The sequence below is a fragment of the Abramis brama genome, assembly GCF_963993115.1.
Source record: "Abramis brama genome assembly, chromosome: 25".
Taxonomy (NCBI): Eukaryota; Metazoa; Chordata; class Actinopteri; order Cypriniformes; family Leuciscidae; genus Abramis; species Abramis brama.
Window position 1 is genome coordinate 7,487,598 of NC_139987.1, and position 22,068 is coordinate 7,509,665.

The 22,068-nt window shown below is 38.4% G+C and overlaps 1 protein-coding gene across 1 annotated transcript in view; it reads left to right on the forward strand.

Annotated features, from left to right (window-relative positions):
* Positions 1-2,831: 2,831 nt before the first annotated feature.
* csgalnact1a (chondroitin sulfate N-acetylgalactosaminyltransferase 1a) overlaps positions 2,832-22,068 on the forward strand; it is a 35,980-nt gene continuing 16,743 nt past the window's right edge. Inside the window, exons 1-3 of the mRNA XM_084105228.1 lie at positions 2,832-2,972; positions 13,768-15,229; positions 18,953-19,169. Coding sequence (XP_083961354.1) covers positions 14,452-15,229; positions 18,953-19,169 — 995 coding nt within the window. The 5' untranslated portion in view covers positions 2,832-2,972; positions 13,768-14,451. The remainder of the gene's footprint in view (positions 2,973-13,767; positions 15,230-18,952; positions 19,170-22,068) is intronic.

Consider the following 22,068-nt stretch of genomic DNA (forward strand, 5'->3'; position numbering starts at 1 on the left):
TGTCTGACTTTTCAACTTTTTAGCCTTTAAAACGATGACAAAAAGATAGATAGATAGAACGACAGAGACAAATAGACAGATAGATAGATAGATAGATAGATAGACAGATGATAGATAGATAGATAGATAGTCTATCTGTATGTTTTTCTATCTGTCTGTATATCTATCTATCTATCTATCTATCTATCTATCTATCTATCTATCTAGGTGTTTCGTGTTAAATAATTTTTTCGCCATTGAAAACAAAGAAGATGTTTTTAAAAGGCTCAGTGTTTTTTACCCATAAAATAAAAGTCAATGGGGTCCAAACCTGTAAGTTTCATTCAGGCTAAACTGTGCTGTGCTCCTCTGTGTGTAAGCATGCTTGTTACTAAGTTACTAACTGAATGAATGATGTAACCAGTGTCCCCCTCTGAAAATGCCACAGCTCCCATATCTCACATTTTGTAGCAAACACACTGGCTGGAGATCAGTAACACACATTAGCCAATTCTGTGGTCGACCTTTGAAATCCTTTACAGCCTGTCAACATTTTATTCAGCTTCAGTCGGAGTTCCCTTTCTCAAGAATGTGAAATGCTTTGTGCCGTTGATTTGTACACCCTATTGAGCATTTTATGCAATATATAGCTTATGTTGTTTGTTGGTGGTATATTTGGTGTGTGACAAAAATGTCAATCAAGTAATGTTCAAACTGAAAGGGCAGAAGCTCCCATCAGTATATCTCAGTACATCTATCTTAAAAGTTTATGGATGGCATGTAGAAGTTTAAGGATGAAAGTGTTTAAGGATTATGGCAAATTTGGTTTATCTTTTGTTTAGTTTATCACTAAACGGGGGACTTTTGCCTCACACTGAGCAACATTTAAATGATTTTTAATCATTGTTGCGTTGTGTTGTTTTGCTCCAAAGTGTCCTGCTGTGTCACTTTTGCTGGCCAGTAGGAGGCGCTGTTTAGCTAGAGAAAAAGCAAATGCACAAACTTTTCATTGCTGTTCTACACATTGTTTCCAGTTTAATCAGTGTAGCATTTACAAGGTCATACAAATTTTACTGCAAACTATTTGCTTTAGAGAATATAGACTACAGTTTAGTTTAGTCCAAGAAAGCACTACCATCGAACTTGATCCAAACAGGGTAAAACCCTAAAATAGACCTCAACAGTATGGGATGAATAGCTTCAACTGTTACCCAGTATGAATGGGGTGCATACAGACCAGTCCAGAGACCCGAACTCAGTGAATCTGTAACTGTGTAGAACTCTGTTTTTTTTTTTTTAGTAAGTTATAAAACAAGGACGCTTGAATAATTTAATAAATAATAACGGAATCATTTTGGGGCATCCTATTCATTATTTCCAAACTCTAGGGATATACTCCACCCAAAAATGGAAAATTCTCTCACATTTACTCAGCCTTATCCCGTCCAAGATGTAGCCTGTGACTTTCTTTCTCCTGTGAAAAACAAATGGAAACTTTTAGAAAAACAGGCCTATTCCATCTCTGCGAGTTCATATAATGCAAGTGGATGGGTCCCTCAAAGTTGACTCTTCAAAAACCACAGTGACCCATTCGACCACAGTAGATGAATCAATAGTGTCTTTTAAAAGGTCTGTGTGAGAAAAAATGCTAATGTTTTAAACGTCACTTCCGGTTAACTGTCAGTACTGTGAAGCTGATGTTGTCTGGGTGAGTAAATTATGAGAGAATTTTCCATTATTTGGTGAAGTATCCCTTTAAGGTATGGTCAGATTTGCGAAATGTCAGTAAAATTTGCAGGCAAAAGAAGAAGAAGCTGCATTGTAATTATGGTTTTCAATCCTGGGGACCCACAGCTCTGCACATTTAATATGTCTCCTTTATCTGACACACCCAGTTCAGTATAGAGCTCTTTCCTAACGAGCTGATGATCTGAATCAGGTGTGTTAAATGAGGGAGACAAACTGTGCAGAGCTGTGGGTCCCCTGGACCTGTGTTCGGGAATCTTTCACCCTCACGCAAAATTTCCAATCGGATGGATTCCTATAGAAATGATTGGATTTCCACCATGTAAATTCGGCACCTTTAGCAAAGTGCGTAAATCCGCTCCACTCATTTACGCTGCTCCAGTCCAGCTGTTTTTCCTTTTCTTTTTTCTTGCAAAACATGTTGACGTGTTTATGACATTAACAATATGTTCAATGTCATAAGAATACAAATGAGAAAAGAAGAGTTAACAAAGAGCTGAAAACTAAAAAAAGAGAGAAAAAGCACATGAGGGTAAGATATTAATCTCTATAAATCCGGCTTTCTTGCTTGGAGACATGCAAAGATTGACGCTTTTGAGCTTTTCGATTTTATAGAAGAGAAATACCAACTAATTCGTCCATTTTATAATTTAATCAGGCTATAGTAGGTTACTTATTTTTATAGAAATGTTCTATAAAAACATCAAATATAGTTAATATCTGCAAGGTTGTGAGTGACGTCTGATATTCAGTACAGCAGCGCTCTCGCGCGTGTGATTTGGCTTAAATTGCGCGTGGGCTATTTGCTTTTACCAAACAGGGACATTAAAAGAGTGCAGGGCAGAAATTAATATACTGATGGAGCTTAAGAGAAGAAACTGTCGTTCGACGTAATAAATGCTGCAGATAAATAAGTTTCTCCTCCCAGAGACTGAGAGAAGCGTGCGGGGCGTCAGGAGTGTGTCGGACTCGGCTGCAGGTAACACAACGCACCCTTTATGCGCGCGCTGGAGGCGGGAGCAGCTCTGGGCTGCTCGGGTGGGGTGTGACTGGACCGGAGGATCCGGTTTCGCCGGCAGAGAGAGAGTGAGAGAGAGAGAGAGAGAGAGAAACACACACACACACTGGTTCGCCGCTTCTCCTCTCACTCTCCACCGCACGCTGTTCCAGCACACAGCGCGCTGTTCTGGAGGACTCTGGTCAATGAGACACGCTGTGAGTGACTGCTCATCTTCTCTGGTGTGTTGGTAAGCCATATTCATCACACTCAGCAACAGATGCAGACTAGAAGCATTGCTGCTGGTCCTTATAATAACAATTTCTGTCATTCTTAACTACTGTTTGGAACAGTTATTGAACGGTTTATGAAAACGCTAGGGCTAGTTATCACATGAGGAAGTTGTCTCAAGATCTGTATAGGAGAGTCGAGTCTATAAAGTCCAATTAAACAAATGATTGGTTTTCTAACAGTGGTTTTGTATATTGGTTTCAAACACCTAGTTGGTTTATTAAAGCATCCTAAATTAGGGATCTAATTCTATTCCCCAAAGCTAAAATTACAGTAGGCTATCTTCCTATTTTTGTAATAGCTGTAAACAAGTCAACACAATAAAAAAGTCATTTTTTAAAACTTTGTTCAGTTTATTAATTACAGTATTTGTTGGTCATTTAATATTTTGTTATAATGTTATATTTTACTTGTTAGCTGTTTTATAAATGTCTTAGCCTACTGTTTGAATTTTGCAGTAAATCCTTTTTGTAGGCTGTTTAATGGCAGGCTCCATTGAGACGTCTTACCCTATATAGTGCGTCAACATGTTCCACTATAGGATCAATAGTGTGTTAAATGAACTGTATCTTCAAAGTCATTATATGTACAGAATCTGACTTCCAAATATGTGCACTTATATAGAGGAGTCAGTTTGTTCAGGGGAGTTATCAGAGTCCTGTAAGAAGGAAGATTTGAACGGTCACTTCAGAAACTTATCTAAGTGAAAAATACACTATTGTTCAAACGTTTGGGGTTGGTAAGATTTTTAAAATATTTTTTGAAAGGAGTCTCTTAAATGCTCACCAAGGCTGCATGTATGTGATAAAGCATGTTAGAATTTTGGTAATATTGTGAAATATTATTACAATTTAAAATAACTGTTTTAAAATATTTCATAACATAATTTATTCCTGTGATCAAAGCTGAATTTCAGCATCATTACTCCAGTCTTCAGTGTCACATGATCCTTCAGAAATCATTCTAATATGCTGATTTGATGCTCAAGAAACATTTCTTATTATCTTCAATGTTGAAACAGTTGTGCTGCATGCTTAATATTTTCGTGGAAACCGTGCTACATTTTTTTTTCTAGGGTCTTTGGTGAAAAAGTTCAAGAACAGCATTTGTTTGAAAAGGAAATGCTTTGGTAAATTATGTCTTTACTGTCACTTTTGATCAATTTAATGCATTCTTGCTGAATAAAATGATTTAAAAAATCTCACTGACCTCAAACTTTCGAACTGTAGTGTATGTACAAGGAAAGTGATGTTACTGTGCCATTTATGCCACACATATTGATAAAATAACAATGATTTTTAATACACTAATTAGAAGCACAAAGGCGTTTCTCATTCCAGTTGCAGGTTAAATCAGGATCAAACAGTCATTTGATCTGAAAAAGGAAATGCAAACTAAAACATCCACAAAACTTACAGTGAATTCCTTCAGATAAACACCATTTTACTTTTTAACTGTTGGGCCGTCTGCCAAACTGAATCTACTTCCTCTGCACTAACAGAATGATGGGTATTGCTCAAAGCATAGGATGTAACATTAGTTAAATAGTCATTTCATTCTTAATAGAGAGCTGTTGCACGTCTAGACATCAAACTCATTTGAACATTCAATGGCAGCTTTAAATCAAAACTCCATTTTAATTTCAGTCCCCGCTTATTTTCCCATACCGGTGAGTTTTTTTTAAAAGTAATGTCTTATTAAACTTTGGCTCTCTGATTATTTAAAAAACATTTCCTCACACTAATGCCTGCTTTCTCTCTCTCTCTCTCTCTCTCTCTCTCTCTCTCTCTCTCTCTCTCTCTCTCTCTCTCTCTCTCTCTCTCTCTCTCTCTCTCTCTCTCTCTCTCTCTCACACTCACACACTCACACACTCACACACACACACACACAAGCTTATAAATATTAATTTCCTGTGCTATCCTGGGTTTGGAATATCTGGAGTGTTTGCAGCAGTCTGTAGGTGTTTATTATACATTATGCGGCACTGAAACAAATCACTGCTAATTCCCTGACAATACTGGCATGCAAATTCAAAGGCTTATCTAAATCTTCTAATCTAAATGGAGACTGAAGGTGAAAGTGTGTGATTTCTGCACCGCTGGCACCACCAAAACAAGACTGAGTCCACTAGCGTGAGTTTGAAGCAGAACTGGTAGAGTTTTGCAGTCCTATTTGGTGTCGCAGCAATTGCACACTTTTTAAAGGACAGTTCACCCAACTTTCTGTTCATACAATAGCAATGGGATCCATTCAATGATGTTTTGGACCCCGATCATTTAATGAACAAAAACATTCTTTAGCATACATCTTCTTTGTTGTTCCTCAGAAAAAAAAGTCCAGGTTTGGAAGGACATGAGGTGAGCGAATAGTGACAGAATTAAAATTTTGGGGTGAATTGTCCCTTTAAGTTAAATTATTTCATGGAATGCTCCATCATATTTATCTGCAATTACTGGGAATCTTTTTGCTCTTCATGGTCAATTCTTTGAGCCCCAAAGCCAGTATGTTGTAGGTTTCTCTCTTGCTTCCAGAAGACGAATCTGGTGTCCGTCTCATGCTTAAAAAGCTGTCACTATAGCCCTGCCAACCTGTTGAGGAGATTGCTATGGTGACTAGGTGTCCTCAATTATGTGATCTCTATAGCAATGAGCGGTCCTGCTGTTTTGGGCTGAAAGAAGCAGTTGACCAATTGAGGCATGCCACAAAGCTTTATTAAAGAGAAGGAAAATTAAAAATCAAGCTGACGCGTTGCACTGCATTGCTACTAAATATTATTTTTAGCTTGCATTCAGTCTATTAATGTGAAAGTCTTTGTGCAGTTTTTGATTCAGCATTTATATATTCAATATCATGTGATTAATTAGGCTGTGTTTGAAATTGCACAGTGCATTAACTATTTTCAGCAATATGCAATAGTTCATTTAGTGATAGTTCTCCCAAAAATGTAAATTATGCCATCATTTACTGACCTTCATGCTTTTTTGAAACTTTGACTTTCTTTCTTTTGTGGAACATAAACAAAGATATTTTGAAGAATGTTTGGAACCATACAACATTGGACCCCATTTACCATTGTATCAACAAAAAATGCAGAGAATTTTCATTTTTGAGTGAACTATCCCTTTAATTCTGCAAGTGTAGATCAAGTTAGTGTAGAAATGTCTTTGCGTACTGAAAGGTTAATTTGCATATTAATCCAAGTTGGTCTTAACTTTTTGCAATCCTATCAAATAGTGACTCAAGAAAGTAGGTAAAATGATTTTAGCTGCATTCATTCACCAATATACAGCACATTTTGGCCATACGAGTATTCAATACATTGAACATTTGCATAAGGTGCACAATATGTATCTGTGAGCACAGCCAGTGTTATATTGTAAATTCCAGATCAGATTCTTATAGTGCTAGGCTGGATTGATGCATTGCTGGATCTCTCTTCTGGCTGAATTAAGAGCCACTTGTTGGACTAATAGGCAGGATTTTCTGTTCCCGCTGCTCTGTTCAAGAGCATATTTGTGTTTTATAAAGATTTCAGGGTTGAGAACATTTTTATGAACAAGTGTCCTTCAATTGTGGCTGAAATGTGGGAAACATGTGGCTAGTGGCTTCATGGTAAACCATGATCTGTCAGTACTCATTCTAGACATTAAAATAGTTTTTTTCTTTTTTAGGATTCATTCTTCCATACGCCCAATCAAATCTGCTGTTCGAAACAAATTGGTTATGTATATCACAATTAATTATATACGGTATAAAAATTCTTGTGGCTTGTTTGGAAGGGAGGTCTGAATGACAGACATAAATGTTGTCCTTCTAAGACTGCATGGAATGAAGACAAGTGTCCTCTAATTTTCCTTTTCTGTGCGTTCTGAAGGCGTATTGTTATTTTTTTTTTGGCTGAGGTTGACCGTAAATATGAAGTGGCTTTGAATTAAGAGGCTGCTGGATGTCGGAAACCTCAAGTTGAAGGAGGTGCAGATATTTTGTCGTAATGAGAGACTGGTGTGTTTTTAAAGTGCTGACATAATTTGAGATGTGTTTTGTTGTATGTTGGTTTCAGAAGGAGTATGAATGGTGGTTGTGTATGAAGGGGCGTACCTGTGTTTAAGCTAGCATTACATCAAAATTCAGTCTATTTGCATTTCTAATTGATGTCCAAGCGTTATTGTGAATGATTAAATAGTGCATGTTTTTCCAAAGATAAAAATGTTTGTCTTCATAATCTTAAACTATAACTTGCTTCTCCTTTAAAATGACTTTTCCGCTGACGTCACCAACCGCTTTCCTCCAACTAATGGTGCGATCATGTCTGAAAGATCGTATTTTCAAGCTAAATGAACATGAATGCCACCATAAAGTGGTAATTATGAGTGGGAAACTCTGGATTTTCTTTGAACCTCGAGTTGGGACTTGGGAGCATGTAAGAGAAAAAAATATGAATGGATTTAGTGTCTGTAAATTACATTTAAGTTGCATAAACAAAATCCGACAGTATTGTACAATTACAGTAGTATTTTAAATTACATTAAGCAAAAACTCACGCCTGGTGCACATTTTTTTTTTATTAACCATTTTGTAGAAGTAGTTATTACTGTATTTTTTGTAGAAAAGGTACATTGCCATCTTGCTCCGACAAAAGTGACTTGAACACACGTGTCATCATATTTACAAATTTACATAAACTTCCTAATATCACACAGGACAGACTTGACTCACAGTTCATTTCAATAGAGTTTGGCATTAGCATGTTGCTAAGCTAGCAATACTCTAAGTATAAAAATACATAACACACATAAAACAGTATAAATTAGATCCTTGATTAAAATTTATTTTAATCTTTTAACTTGTGACTAATAAGTGTTGCACTGGAATTTTGGCAGGCTTGAATATTTGGCTTAAACAGCAAAAAAAATAATTTTCAGTTTTAGCTGAAATAGCGTTGGAGGGCCAAAATCAGTGAAACAGTGACATTTATTTAGCACTTTTCTGATGACACGTTTTGATTGTTTTGGCGTCTATTTTATGCAGACAAATGTGGAAAAGCTACTACAGGTAAACTTGTCAGCAATGTGGACACATTCTAATAACTATAAAAATCATAACACAAAAATACTGGGTAAAAGTCTAGGTTAATTAGATCTATTTTTAATTATAAGAATTACAAGTGAAAATGTGGTCTCTTAGGAGGAAATATAAATATGCTGAGACTCGCCTGAAATTGATTTTAGTAGTTTGGAAATAGCATGTTGCCAAGCTAATATATCACTTTAAATACTACATGAAGTGTTAGCTATTTCACTGTTTAAATATTGGCACAAGCCAATCTAAATACGATCGAATCAATTCCTGATAAAATCAAGTCCCACCTTACCTATGTTCATCAGCGAACATCCTGTTTCACTGAGAAATGTGTCACAAACAGACATAAAATGGCTTGTGAACACTGTTTTATGTTGATTTTAAAAGCAGGCCATGTGATAGGTATGATCTGGGTCGCACGAAGAGATCCAACTTAATTAAGGGGAATGAGAATCACCTGAGGCCCAGAAGGACATCAAAGAGGCCTTTCTCTCTCTCTCTCTCTTCTGCTCTGTTTCTCTAAAGCTCACACATTCCCTGGTTTTCCGCGATTAACTTCTTTCCATCCCCTTTAAATCCGGTATAAACCATCACACATTCATGTTGGTCCACGCTGTTTAAATCTGGTCCACCAGCAACCAGCATCCCATGCTGGTCCCAGCATGCAAAACATACCTTGCGCTGGTGACCTTGTGTTTTTCAGCAGGGGCCTCTCTTCCCCCTTGTTTTCCATGAAAGGAACATGAGCAACACCTGGAATTGCTTTCTCTGGTGTCCTCCCTCTAATGCAGCAGTGAAACACCAGGACTTGACTTGTGCGTCCGTGGACTCTTTTTCTCAATCTGGATACCCCACCTTGGTAAATTAGCCGGTTCAGACAGTTCCTCTTCAAAGACATCTCTGCAAACCCTCAAGGGAATGCTGATGTCTTCTTTCAGTGGTGCATGTGCTTCTTTCAAAAACAACAGGCGCTGGGTGTAGAATAGATTTCCAATAAAATATTTTATCCCAGTCGTTGTGATTCCGCAGCATTGCTCGGTTACACAACCCGAAGCATCTATTATTTATATAAGCATTGACAGTTTAAAGGAAAGTCGTGGATCAGGATTTTAGATCATTCATTTATGAAGAAAAATGCGAAGCTCTTTTATGTTCCTCCTTGCCTTTTTTGTGTGTGCGTCAGGCTTGTCTTTGATGATGGGAGCTGTACTTACACAGGGAAATGGACATGCAGCTGGTGCTGTCTAATTTAATGAGGGACCAACAGGAAGCCCATGTCGGGCACCCGTGCCCTGTGGACACAGGAAGTAGTTTAATTAAGAGCAAAGTCGCTGCATACAGAGTGATGTTGAGGGGTTCTCTTTATTTCCTTCTCTGTCTATCTCTTTACATCCCCTGTCTGGCAGTAAAATCCATTTTTAGGCTGTCATGCCAGAAAAGTAGTGCAGATGGTGTAGTTGATGCTCAGAAAAAATATTTTAAAAGGACGTCACACCTGTCAAGTTCCTAGAAATGTACTATTTCTATTTATGTTGGTTTCATATGGTATTGGGAAACTGTTTTTATACCATTTTCAAAAGTTAAAATTTAGTGATTCATAAAAATGTCATCTGGCACAACCATCAAGTAAAAATGTATTTGTCTTAACACCTTTTCCTTACACAGCCTGTGAGTGTATACATCCAAGTCATTAAAAAGAGTCAAAAGAGCTTTTAAATATATTTTAAGGTAAAAAAGTATGTTTACAGATATTGTGAATTATTAATTAATATATATAATTCCTTTTTGGTCAAACCACATGACGCGTTCACCTTTTGAACTAACTTTTCCTAGTCATAAAAAGGACAAATCTGATATTTTAAAAGACTTTGATCCTGAGACAGAGGCTGCGTCCGAAATCGCTTACTCACTTGAGTAGGTACTTATTTTGAATAAGTGCGTACTTCGCGACCACTTAAAAAGTATGTTCTATATAGTATGAATGTGTGTAGTATGAATGTAATACATTCGCCATGTTATCATCATCATGTGACCTACCAGCGTCAGTTGTGTCGCTTCACTGCCATTCATAAAATCCTCTCCCGTGGCCTCATGGGATAGTAAAGTGTCCATCTTATGCACACTTCAGAATGGAAGTAGTAGTTCATCCGGGAACGTTTTGCCTACTTTTTTTTTTTTTTTTTATGAGTACTGTGAATTTGGACATAACACTTTTGTCACATACAGTTTGTTTGCCTACTACATAGGGAAGTATGCAATTTCAGATGCACCCACAATCATGAGGTTCTCTCTCTATGACGTAATTTCCTGCATGTTTTTACATGGTGGTTGCACCACATGACTTTGCTAAGTGGTTTGTTAAAATATCAAGAATTTAATTGTTTTAACAAGGCTTTTTTTTTTTTTTTTTTCTAAATTGTGATATTTGCACAGTTTAGGTATCCCAAAAAATATTACAATGAATTATACTTCAGGAACAAATAAGTGGTGTATTCAAATAATTGTACGTTTTAATACACAGGCATGCAAAATGTCTCTGTGTTTAAGTCCTCTCTGTGTAAGGCTCTTACTGCAGTCAGGCGCAAGGGTCAGCAGAAGCCTGTGAAAATGAAAATTGCAAAATGAGGAAAAAAAACACACCATTTCCTGACTGCACACCACAGCCAGATAGTATAACTGCAGCTGACTCTGCAGTTGAAGGCTTGTGAAAGTAATTGAACTAATGTAAATGCGCTTGGTTCTCAAACCAGACTATACTCGTAGACATGCTAGAGCTTTTACACTGATTAAGATCTTTGAGGAAGTTGTAAGACAATAGTGACCTGAAATGGAAGGTATTAACAGCATTGTCGCAAAATGTTGTGCATGGAGTGGCGTTTGTAAAACTTAAAGTGCCACCTGTAGTCAGTCATTTTATCCCTTAAAACTAATCTTTAATCACTGAAATTACATTCTTGAACATTTCCTTGATTTTTTTTTTTTTTTTTTTTTCATGCCTTAAAATAGCTTGAATGTAACTCTACACCCTTGCCTCATTTATACACGGTTCTATGAATATGCAAATGAGCCCGCCTCCACTCACTCCCACCAGCTCAGAGATCCACTCGTTGACGATCACACGTTGACATGATTGGTTACAAGGTAGTTTGTGACGTCAGAAACACCAGCGATTTCAAACCGTGTTTTTGAGACTGTCTTTGGTTCACTGCAATTTTAAGGAGAAAATACTCCGCAATGGTGTTGGCTTATGAATTTGCACATGGTTTGTCTTAAAGCATATTAAAAACACCACATAGACATATAAACACAAAACAGACTTTAAGTCTAATTTATTTCTGCTAGGAAAGCAGCTTATAAGCTGGTTGCTGTGTTTTGGAACAAGGTATTTGGCGTTTAGTTGGTCTAAGAGCTGGTAGATCGTCTGAGACCAGCAACCAAACAAACAACATTGGTCATACTAGCTCAAGGAGTTCAGGCTGGTTTATTAGGACATGTTGGCTGGGCAACCAGTAAATGACCAGCTTATACCAGTTAGCATGTTCCAAAACACAGCTGGACTTTCCAACAGGGATGATAAAGTTTGACCACAGAGTAGGCCAACATTTAAAGAACAAGCTGTTGTTAGCAAGATGGCAAATCACATCTATTAAAACAACAGCACTCTTTTTCAGAAGGGAATATTGAAGTGTCCCTTTCTCATTTGTTTGAGGTTGTCAAGCCCCTCCTAACTTTCCTCAGAGCTGTTCAGCCGTGTGTTTGGTCCGTGGTCTTGGCTCTGGTGTTGTGTGTCATTGGCACGGCGGGGAGAATGAATTGCTGGCAGACTCGTGCTGTGCTCGTCCTGGCCGCCGTATGAGTGAGCTGGAACGGCACAACATGGTGTGAGGCGTCTTTTGCACCACTCACGTGTGAGCTCCTAAATGAGACGAAGAGAAAGAAAAGATTTGTCATCTTATGTCACCACCGTGAGAGAGAGATTCAGTTGTTGAATTATACAGCTGAATTATACAGCAACTGACTTCTCTTTGCTGTTGTATACAATATCGAATAGGTTCAATATCAAAAAAGGAAATCCTGATGTAAGAGTGATGATGAGTGAATAATTAAATTAGTAATTGAGAGTGAATAATTGTGTAATTAAGTGTGTAAATTAGTAAAGAATTTAAAGAGAGGGTGGGTGAATGAGTAAATAAGTCTGTCAATTATACGAGTGAGTGAGTGAGTGAGTGAATAAATGAAAAGGTTTATGAATGGCACCCTACACCAGATAAGAGTGGCTGGACGTGTCAAGGCCAATACCACCCATTATAATCATATATAATACTGACAGCGGTTGTGCACAGGTTAAACATTGTTAGTGTGAACAAATAAGTGATTGAGTGAATCAGTCAGTTAGTGTAAGAATGAAGGAATAAGCGATTGAATGAATCAGTCAGTTAGTGTAAGAATGAACGAATAATTGATTGAATGAATTAGTCAGCCTTGTAACTGTTGCGTCTTGTGCACTCAATAGCCACAAACAGTCATGTACAAATACAACACCTGGGACTAATTAAACTCAATAAAAATGTCTCAGCTCCTTTTCCCTGCACTTATTTGAGTGAGTGTGTGTGTTAGTGAGTAAGAGAGAGTGTGTGTGAGTGTGTGACTGAGAGAGTGTGTGAGTGAATTTGTGTGTGTGTGAGTGAGTAAGTGAGTAAAATAAAGAAAAGAGATTACATTAACTAGACCTTGAGTAAAATAATGAGTGAATCAGTAAGTGAATGAGTGTATTGGGTGAATCAGTGAGTGAATGAAGGTGTAAGTGAATGAATGCATGACTTATTGTATAAATAGGTGAGTGAGTGAATTGATGGGTGGATGGAGTGTTTTAATAATTGAGTGGGTTCATATTTGAGTGCCAGTCTCAGATAAATAGACCTCCCCCTCCTCAGTGCTGGTCTGTGTCCAACCCCCCTTGATACAGTCCAGTATTCACCACTAACATAACTAATCCTTTCATTAAATCAAGCCTCCCACTAACCTATAAAGAGCTAATTGTGTGGTGAGTCAGCACACACAAACACACAAGCACTCACACATATTCAGAGATTCCTACATCTCTTTACGCTCTTTTTTTTTTTTTTTTTCACGTTGTATCTTTTACCACCACAGCTTTCCAACTCGCTAACACAGTGTTCCTGTGTGTTCCCGTGATCACAGATACACATGTGTTTGTGACTGTGTGCATATGCACGTGTGTATGTCTATGAATGCTCTGCCTTTCGTGTATGTTTGCTCGACTTACAGTGCGGCTGTTCTTCCCCCGTGTGAGTTGTCAGGTGTGTTCCCATAAGACTGCTTTTAACACACATCTCTTATTTTCACACATCAGTGACGGCACTGTTCTCCAGAACTGGAGCCGTCCCAGAATGCTTTGTTGTCTGCCTAGGTCCTGAATTTAGACCTTTAGGTCACTTTAAAATAAACACGGTGTGTTTGCAAATAAGAGACTAACTTGAACCCTGTCTCCCTCATCTCTATTTTGTCTGTTTAATGGTATGATAATGCCAAGCAATCAGTATTGATGTACTTTGAAGCCTGACTGATTAACACACAGGAGACCTTCATCCACCTACAGATCTGTTTCTACAGAACATAATGAATTTAATCTTCCTTTCTCTACCTTTTTCTAGATAAATCTGTGAAGATCAGAAGCTGCACATGATGAAACATGCAGAAGACTCTGAAGAGATTAAGGAAGGCATAGAGACTGACTGAAAACTCTTTGGGAAACAACATTTTTGTCTTTTCAACAACATTGGACTGTTATATGGAGTTTACAGAAACGGATGGCATATGAGCAGCCAACTAATTTTTAATGGACCAAAGCCATTGACGTTTAATGGCTAAACCTGCAATGAATGGTTTTCTCTTTTGGGTCATTGTGAGCGCTGTAGAATGGAGGATCCATTCCAGACATTCTCTCGAGGGTCTGTCACGCTACCTCCAAGAAGAATGAGCAATTTTCACCAGATGGAGATATGCACATGTCGCTACTGAACTGGTCAAATGGTTTATTTGTCTGGACAGAGAACTAAGAGTACCCTGAAGAGGAGGAAGTGGCCGTAACTTGACCCATGACAAAGTATGTGGCTGAAGAGCCAGGCTGAAGTTTAAAGAGCGGGTGAAATGGTAATCGACAGTAAAAATTTGAACAAAACTTGCTTTGTTGTCTGCACCTGGGAAATATGAGACTTTAGTCAACAGACAAAACGCAAACAGTTCTTCTTCTTTTTAATCAAAAACGTATACGCTGGTGACTTAACAAGCAGTTCTGGCGCGGGCAGCCTTTGGCTGATCTTTACGTCTTGTTTTTGATGGTACACACAGATGCCCCAACTTTATTGAACTACATCTTCTTACCCGCCTTGCTGTTGAGGTTGTCAGTTGTGATGCTGCGCAGGGGTCTGCTGTTCTGGCTCTCACGTGTGGGTGTTCTGTTAGTGGTGGTGTGCTGTTGCCTTTCCCTCCTTTATGTCATCTCTTGCAGCCCCCACACTGATGAGCCCATGGCTGGGCAACCCCTTCCCAGGCCTGGAGGGATGGCTATTGCTGGGGGTCCAAGCAGGCCAGGTGGTGTTGGAGGTGCCCCTATTGGCCCTGCTGGACGGGAAGGGTTTCAGGCCCTGCTTCAAGAGCGGGAAGAGCAGCACCGGCAGCATATTGCCAGCTTGAAAAAACAAATTGCTCAACTTAAAGAGGCTCTCCAGGAACGGAGCGAACAACTTAAGGGCATGCAGAACTCTTTGGAGAAGACAGCCGGGAGGGGCACGGGGGGTGACGTGGCTGACGAGCGCAGTCACAGCGACCTGCAGGAGTTCCTACGCAGCCAGCTGAGCCGGGCTGAGGTACACAGTGGCGTGCGACTGCCAAGCGAGTACGCTGTGGTGCCCTTTGAGAGCTTCACCTTACAACGCGTCTACCAGCTGGAAATGGGGTTGACCCGTCACCCCGAAGAGAAGCCGGTGAGGAAGGACCGCAGGGACGAGCTGGGGGAGGTGGTGGAGAGTGCGCTGCAGTCTCTCAATGCCCCGCATCAAGGTGGAGACAGAATGAAAGCCAGTAAAGTCTACACACCATCAGACTTTATAGAAGGTAAGAAGCTAATATTCCAGGCTCAGTTCAAGTTAAGCTCAATCGACAGCCAATCTGTAAATGTTAAACTACTGACTGTTTCAATTGTATAGCCACAAGATTTTAGTGTTACATGGTGTAAGTTAAGAGTGGTTTGGAAAGGATGGTAGGAGTTTTTTGGAAGACTGTTTGGAAACATTATTTATGCTATTCCATTTAGTGCTGCTGGTGCAGAGATGATAAACTTTACCTTAAATAATGTACCATAGGACATATCTGCATGTCTCTGGGCCATTGATTTAGGTTTTTAGAGCTTGTTGGACAGATTTGGAAAAAAAGTCTCTCAAAATGATATCTGAAGCATGTTGCAGAAGTTGTATGCTGTGTTTTTTGCAGACTTAGAACCAAATCAGTAAAACATTAGTGCATCCCGTAAACCATGGTAACATGCTAGTCAGGATATCCTGTGATGACTCTAGGAAATGAACACAGGTGCTTTATATTCCGAGCTGTGTCATCTCTGCCATTTCCTCTAGAGAGAAAGTGGCACATCTCAGTGGTTATAGACTTTACAGGAAATACAGTATTCATGTTGCTATGCACCTTGTTTAGTCACAAATAACAGTTCCCAGCACTTGAAACTGCAGTGCTAGAATTGAGCTACGGTTAAATTTGCTTTCAAGATCAGTTATCTTAGCTGAAAGCAGAAGTGAGATTTACCAAACATTCCTGCTGAAAAGACCAGCATAGAATCTTCATGCTAGTTTATGCTGGATTGTTGCTGGTCTAGCTGGTGTTATCAAATCAAAAAATAAATGTGTGCATCTTTATAAAGAAGACTAGGCTATTTCTTGTCAATTCGAGCCGCTTCTGAGTCCTTTAACTGACTGATTTGACTGTATAATTGAATAGACCTACTTTACTTCACATCAACAATGGAGAGCTTGTGAAGAATTCAAAGAGAGCCAAGGCCAAAGTCTTAGCCAGAGGCCCTGTCTGTTAAAACTTACAACGCAGTGTCCAGATACAATGTCAGTTTACCCAGACGTCTTGCTAACACTGAACGAGACTGAATAATATTGTTGGACATTCTAAAAATATTTGCCCCTGAAAAAACACAGGAAGCTTGACCATTATCCCTGAAATGGTGCTTCAGCAAACTGGAATGTTTACAGAAAACGTGTCTTTTCTACCCACAAAATAACTCTCCCACCCCGTTCCTCAAGGGATACATGTTTCTCTCTCATTATCCTGTGTCCGTTATCTCTGTTGGCTAACTGTATATAGTTCTCCTTTACCCAGACCCTTTTTGTGGTGACACGATCCAATTTAGAGAGGGAAAGAAATCCCAGGTCATGCTAAAAGTGCAATTTTTCCCTGAGATAATGTTACCAATGTTCGGTAACTCACGTGATTATGTTGAGCGAAGAAATGTTTTGTCTTATTTACTGTAGCTAGTTTTTCAGTGAGGTGGAATTCAGCCTGCGGGTTATGCTTTGATGTTTTTGCTGTTAGTAGCATGTATTGATTCAGATGGCTTCCCTAATGGCCCTGCTTTTCCCATAAAAGCATTTTATGTGTGGAATGGAAAGGGGCTGGACATGATCATTATTCCAGTTTGCTAGTTTACTAAGGCAGACCACATCACTGTTGCTGCTTTGGGTTCAGGATTTGGACAAACTTGTGTGGCTTGTTGAATTGTGCTTTAATTGATCTCAATGATCAAACTTGCACATTTCACCAGGCAGACAATAAAACAGGTGAAAAAATCCCACGGACTTCTATTGATAGAAGATCTCGAGACATATCAATGGACCAGAATATTATAAAAGTCAAAGTCTGTTGACTTTGTCCAGTGTGCAAACGCATACTGTAGAAACCATCCAGAACACTCAAGCAATTGCATAGAAATGACCTAAACACTGCACACAACACCATAGCAACTTTCATACAAATTTATCACAAAATTAGATACACATACTTCCCAGTTTAGATCATAATATCATTACCACACTGTGCTACCAAAGCTAATGAAGTATGAAGCTGTGAAGTATACATACTTCATTCAACTCAAATGGGACTGTTATGTGCAAACCTTGAATGAGCATGATATTCTGTTTCTCTAGAATAAGAGTCATTATGCCTTTTATAGCACTATCAGCACCACTGATATGAAACCTGAACAACAGGCCTACACATTTGATGCTGTACAGTGCAGATCTCTCTAAAGGGTTTATTTGGATCATTCCAGAAGCGTGAAAGTATGTTACCCAAGCCTCAGATGACCTGGTACTCTCTCAACATCTGCCCAGATGTTTCTTCTGAAATTCTCTAGCATAGCTCAGATAATTTGATCTTTAAAGAATTTTACGAGAAATGTTAGAGTTCAAATTGCAGTGTGTGACTTTTCATTGCAAGACTTTTGAGAGAAATCTCGTTCTCCATTGAGTCTCATTGCTGTCTCATTTTTATCCTATAAGACTAGTTAGTTCTTTGTCACACTTAATGTCACCAATTTGATTTTGTATGTTGTTTATAAATGATGAATTTTCATATATTCTGATAGGAAATAAAAAAAAACAAATGAGATATATTTATTATCTCAATTTCTCATTCACTAAGCATTTGTAAGCTAAAATATGTGTGTGAAATCTGCGAAAGATTGTCATTTTCACAAACAAATCATGATTCACAAATACCTTTCATACTAAAATATAATATAAATTCACAAAAAATACATAAATGTTGGAACAACTTAAACCACACATACTCAAAAATCACATGCTCTTTGGCTGCGTCCGAAAGCTTAAAAATGCTGCCTTCCGAGAAAGCATTTCAAGGCACGTCTAAATCTTGTCTCCTGAGATACCTTCATGGCAGCATAGATGTATCCTTCGCTGGCTTTGATATCCCACAATCCTGTGCTTTCCATTCTGTGACAGTTAAATATAATAAAAATAAAGATGGCATCTGAAAGTTGTGGTTGCTGGTCAGTTTGTGTGTTAATGTACATTTTTGACCAATGTTTTCCACTTTTGATGTCATTTCTAGTGAGAAATTATTATTGTAGTAATTAAATATTCACTTAGTCATCACCAAATCTCTCTCTATTTTGCTGTAAATCGTTAAAAAAATGTTATGCTGCTTTAGAAGTCTGTCCGAAATCAGCACAAACGCTGCCTATAAAGTCAGCGAGGCAACAAATCAGCTTCATAAGTTTTCGAACGCAGCCTGAATGTCCTTATAATCATGTTAAGATAAAATTTTATACATTTCATCTTAATTATATTTCATCACATACAGTGAAACAAAATTATTGTTCGTGAGAATTTCTCCTTAGCATATAAATATGAAATAATCCATGCAAATGTTAGTGAATAAGACCCACAGTCTCCTTTTTAGAGTTTTAGAAGAGAATCCAAAAATGTCTCACACTGTCCTTGAATTTGCCAAGACAAAAACATCTAGAGACACAGTTGCAAATACAATGTTACTTTCCTCTCGGTGTTTCAGGCAAGAGATTTGTGACAATCTTTTCAATGTCTGCGTTTTTAATCTTGATTTGTGTCTTCCTTCATTCCTTCCTTCCGTTTGTGTGTTTATCTTTGTAGTATTTGTCCTTGAGCTTTAGTTTTCTTTGAATTTTGCTTTGCTTGTGCGTGTGTGTGTGTGCGTGTCCGTGTGGGTGTTCGGGGAAAATCGCTCCTTTTCTTCACTGTTCTCAATGTCTTCTCATCTCTGCAGGCATAGCGCGCACTGAAAAGGACAAGGGCACGCTGTACGAGCTGACCTTCCGCGGCGAGCAGAAGCTGGAGTTCCGCAGGCTGGTCCTCTTCCGCCCCTTCGGCCCCCTCGTGAAAGTGAAAAGTGAGCTTGTGGAGACCGCCAACATGCCCATTAACATTGTGCTGCCTCTGTCCCAGAGAGCCGACAAATTCAAACAGTTTATGCACAACTTCAGGTGACACCTTTCATTCTTTTCGTTCTCCGTTATTATCTGTTATTTATCATCCTCTGCCCCCTTCTTTCTTTCTTTCTCACATTCATACATATCTTCCTGGCACTTTCCATGAATAAGGCATGCTTTGGTGTCCAGTATTTTTAAAGCATTATTTGTTGAATTTATATTCAGTTCATTTTAGCATGCAAACCTAATTTTGCACGATTTACTCAATCACACAAAACATAAAACACCTTAAATAACCTTTAATATTTAAAGACTAATATATATAGTAGTATAAACATATATTTCTCCTTATATAGAATCTTTTTGGCATAAAGTGTTCTTTAAGGGGGTCATGAACTGCACTTTTTGTTTTTAATTTATAATGTTCTCTCAGGTCCACTTAAAATGTTACCAAGATTTTTACACCAAAAATCCTATTTTATAAAATAAGCTATTTTCTATCCTGTTTTTGACCCTCTCTTTCGAACACTCTCTTTTTTTCCCACTGCTATAAATGGGTAACAGTTTTGCACATTACAATCATTTTCAATGTCCCCGCCATTAAATGTGTGGAATTGTTTTGAAAACTTCCGATGTTTAAAAATATCTCGTTACGTAGTTACAAACACTTGCCAACAATGTGAAACATTATGCATATTAAATATGCTTTATAAGTCTTGGTTGTGTCAAATAAAGTTTAAGTACTTGGAGTTACTACAGTTATAATTGACAAACGATAACTTACGGTGTTTCATGTAAACAAATTATGAATGAATGTACCACTGTCGTTCTTATAGGCTATTCATAGTTCATTATTTTCAATAAAGTGAAAAACGTATACATTGTCATTTGCAGTGTTGTGTTTTAAATAAAACTGCGGTAGTTGGCACTGCATGCATCATCTTTTATTTTTAGTCTCTGAAAAGCCTGCGTCGAACTGTCTAGTTTAAAAACGAATTTGCAGTAAAATGAAGCGATCAAATGAACAGTGTCTTACTGACATGATCTGACTGGAACTTTGTTAAAAAATAAAGTTTATCCATGCTTTCTTAGGATGTTTTTTCCAGAAATTGGCACTTCAAAACATCTTGTAATTCTCAGACACATCTCTATCATTTTGTTGCTAGAGTATTCCTGTGTTTGCGACTCTCTCGTGTTTACTACAACATGACATGTGCTAAATGGTGGGTGGGGCTAAAGAGGCGAAGATGTAGAAGTAGGGGTTGATCTTCTTCTGCAGAGGCGGTCTTTCATCGCACTATGACGTAATAATGTCTGGTTCAGTGTTTGCAGTAGTCTAGTCCTGCAGTTCCTCTGAAACCCTTCACCTCCCCAGCTCCACCTGCCTAAATCTAAATCTGCATGTCTATTAATGCAGCAGCAGCAGATCTTACATGCTCACAGCAGCGTGTCTGTGTATCTAATGCCAGTGGCAAGTTCATACAGTCGCAGAAGCAGCGTAGCGGATCTAGTCCGCCAAATCTAAATATATTAACATTGCCATATTCATTAAATGCCAAAACTGCTTTGAGAGTTGTCATGTTTGAAATGGTTTTGGGTCCTATTTTTTACTAGCCTGACGTCGTCATACTCAGATTCTAGTCAGAATGTGAGTCTGATACTGCTCCATTGAGCTTTGATTATGGGGCGTGTTTCAACCGCACCAGGAAGGAAAATGCCTCTGCACTCAATTGGATAGACCTACAACCAATCAGAGCAACGGAGTAAGTGACGTATGTTTTCATTCATGTTTCCGATCGACAAATGCCTTGATCGCGGTTCTCTGTTCCTCTTTTAAAATGAATGCGCTGTTGATATATTCTATAACAGACGCGATGGCGGACTCTACACATGATGTTTTATAAACAAAGTTCGAGAGGAGCACGTTCAAATAATCAATCCAATCAACTTGTCATCAAACAATTACCGTCTACTACGGTCTACACTATCAGCATGAGAGGAAGCAGATATTTATTCACTATGTCAACTCACCTAACATTCCTTGACTTTGGGTTCGGGCCGAATGCTCTTCTTGGACAGCACGCCAAATATGCATTTATTCTATCTGACTTATTTGTAAGTATGAACTCGTGAAATCTCAATTCTCCAGCGGCAGTCATCTTTGTTGTAAACAAATTCAACCCAAGCACTCGTTGGTGACGTGGATGATTACGTTACGTTGCTCATCTGTCCATCATCATATAAAGCCCGCCCTGACAATTTGATTGGTCCGAACAATTTTTGTTCGGGCATAATAGCTCCTCAATGGATCGAGTCCAGACCGAACTTCCCGACCTAAAAAATTTGTGGGCGGGGCTAAGTTCGGCTGGCATCCAGGCTAATTTTTTACCCTATTTTTGAAAAGTTTCTTCAGTCCTTTTTTTCCCTATACATCTGTTAGACTTTCTGAATCATTTTTCTCCAACCTCAACAGCCTGTTTTACATCTAATTTCAGTTTTTTTTTAATTAGTGCCTCTGAGCAGTGTTTTAAGAGTCTTGTATTAGGGGTTGAACAAACACTTTGACCTCATTCTCGTTTCAGAGGCAAGAGAGGACAAACAAGGGGATTGTGGGTTACGATCAGAATGAGCTCAATGCCAGCAGACCATCACACTAATTTGTTGTGGCATGTACATGGCATATAGTACAGCATATAGATAGCGTTTGTATACTCAACACAAGAACAGCTTCTAGTTTTTTCGTGTGCATGCGCTTTTGTCGCATTATTTATTCACATTAGTTATTTGTTTATATTGTTTTCGTGTTCATGTGCCAAGTTGTGGAATATGATATGAATATATGAATACTGGATGTGCCATTTCAAAAAGGCATTAACAAAACCCCATAACTACTGTTCAAAAGTTTCTAATGCTCAATACGGCTGTATTTACTGGATCAAAAATACAATAAATT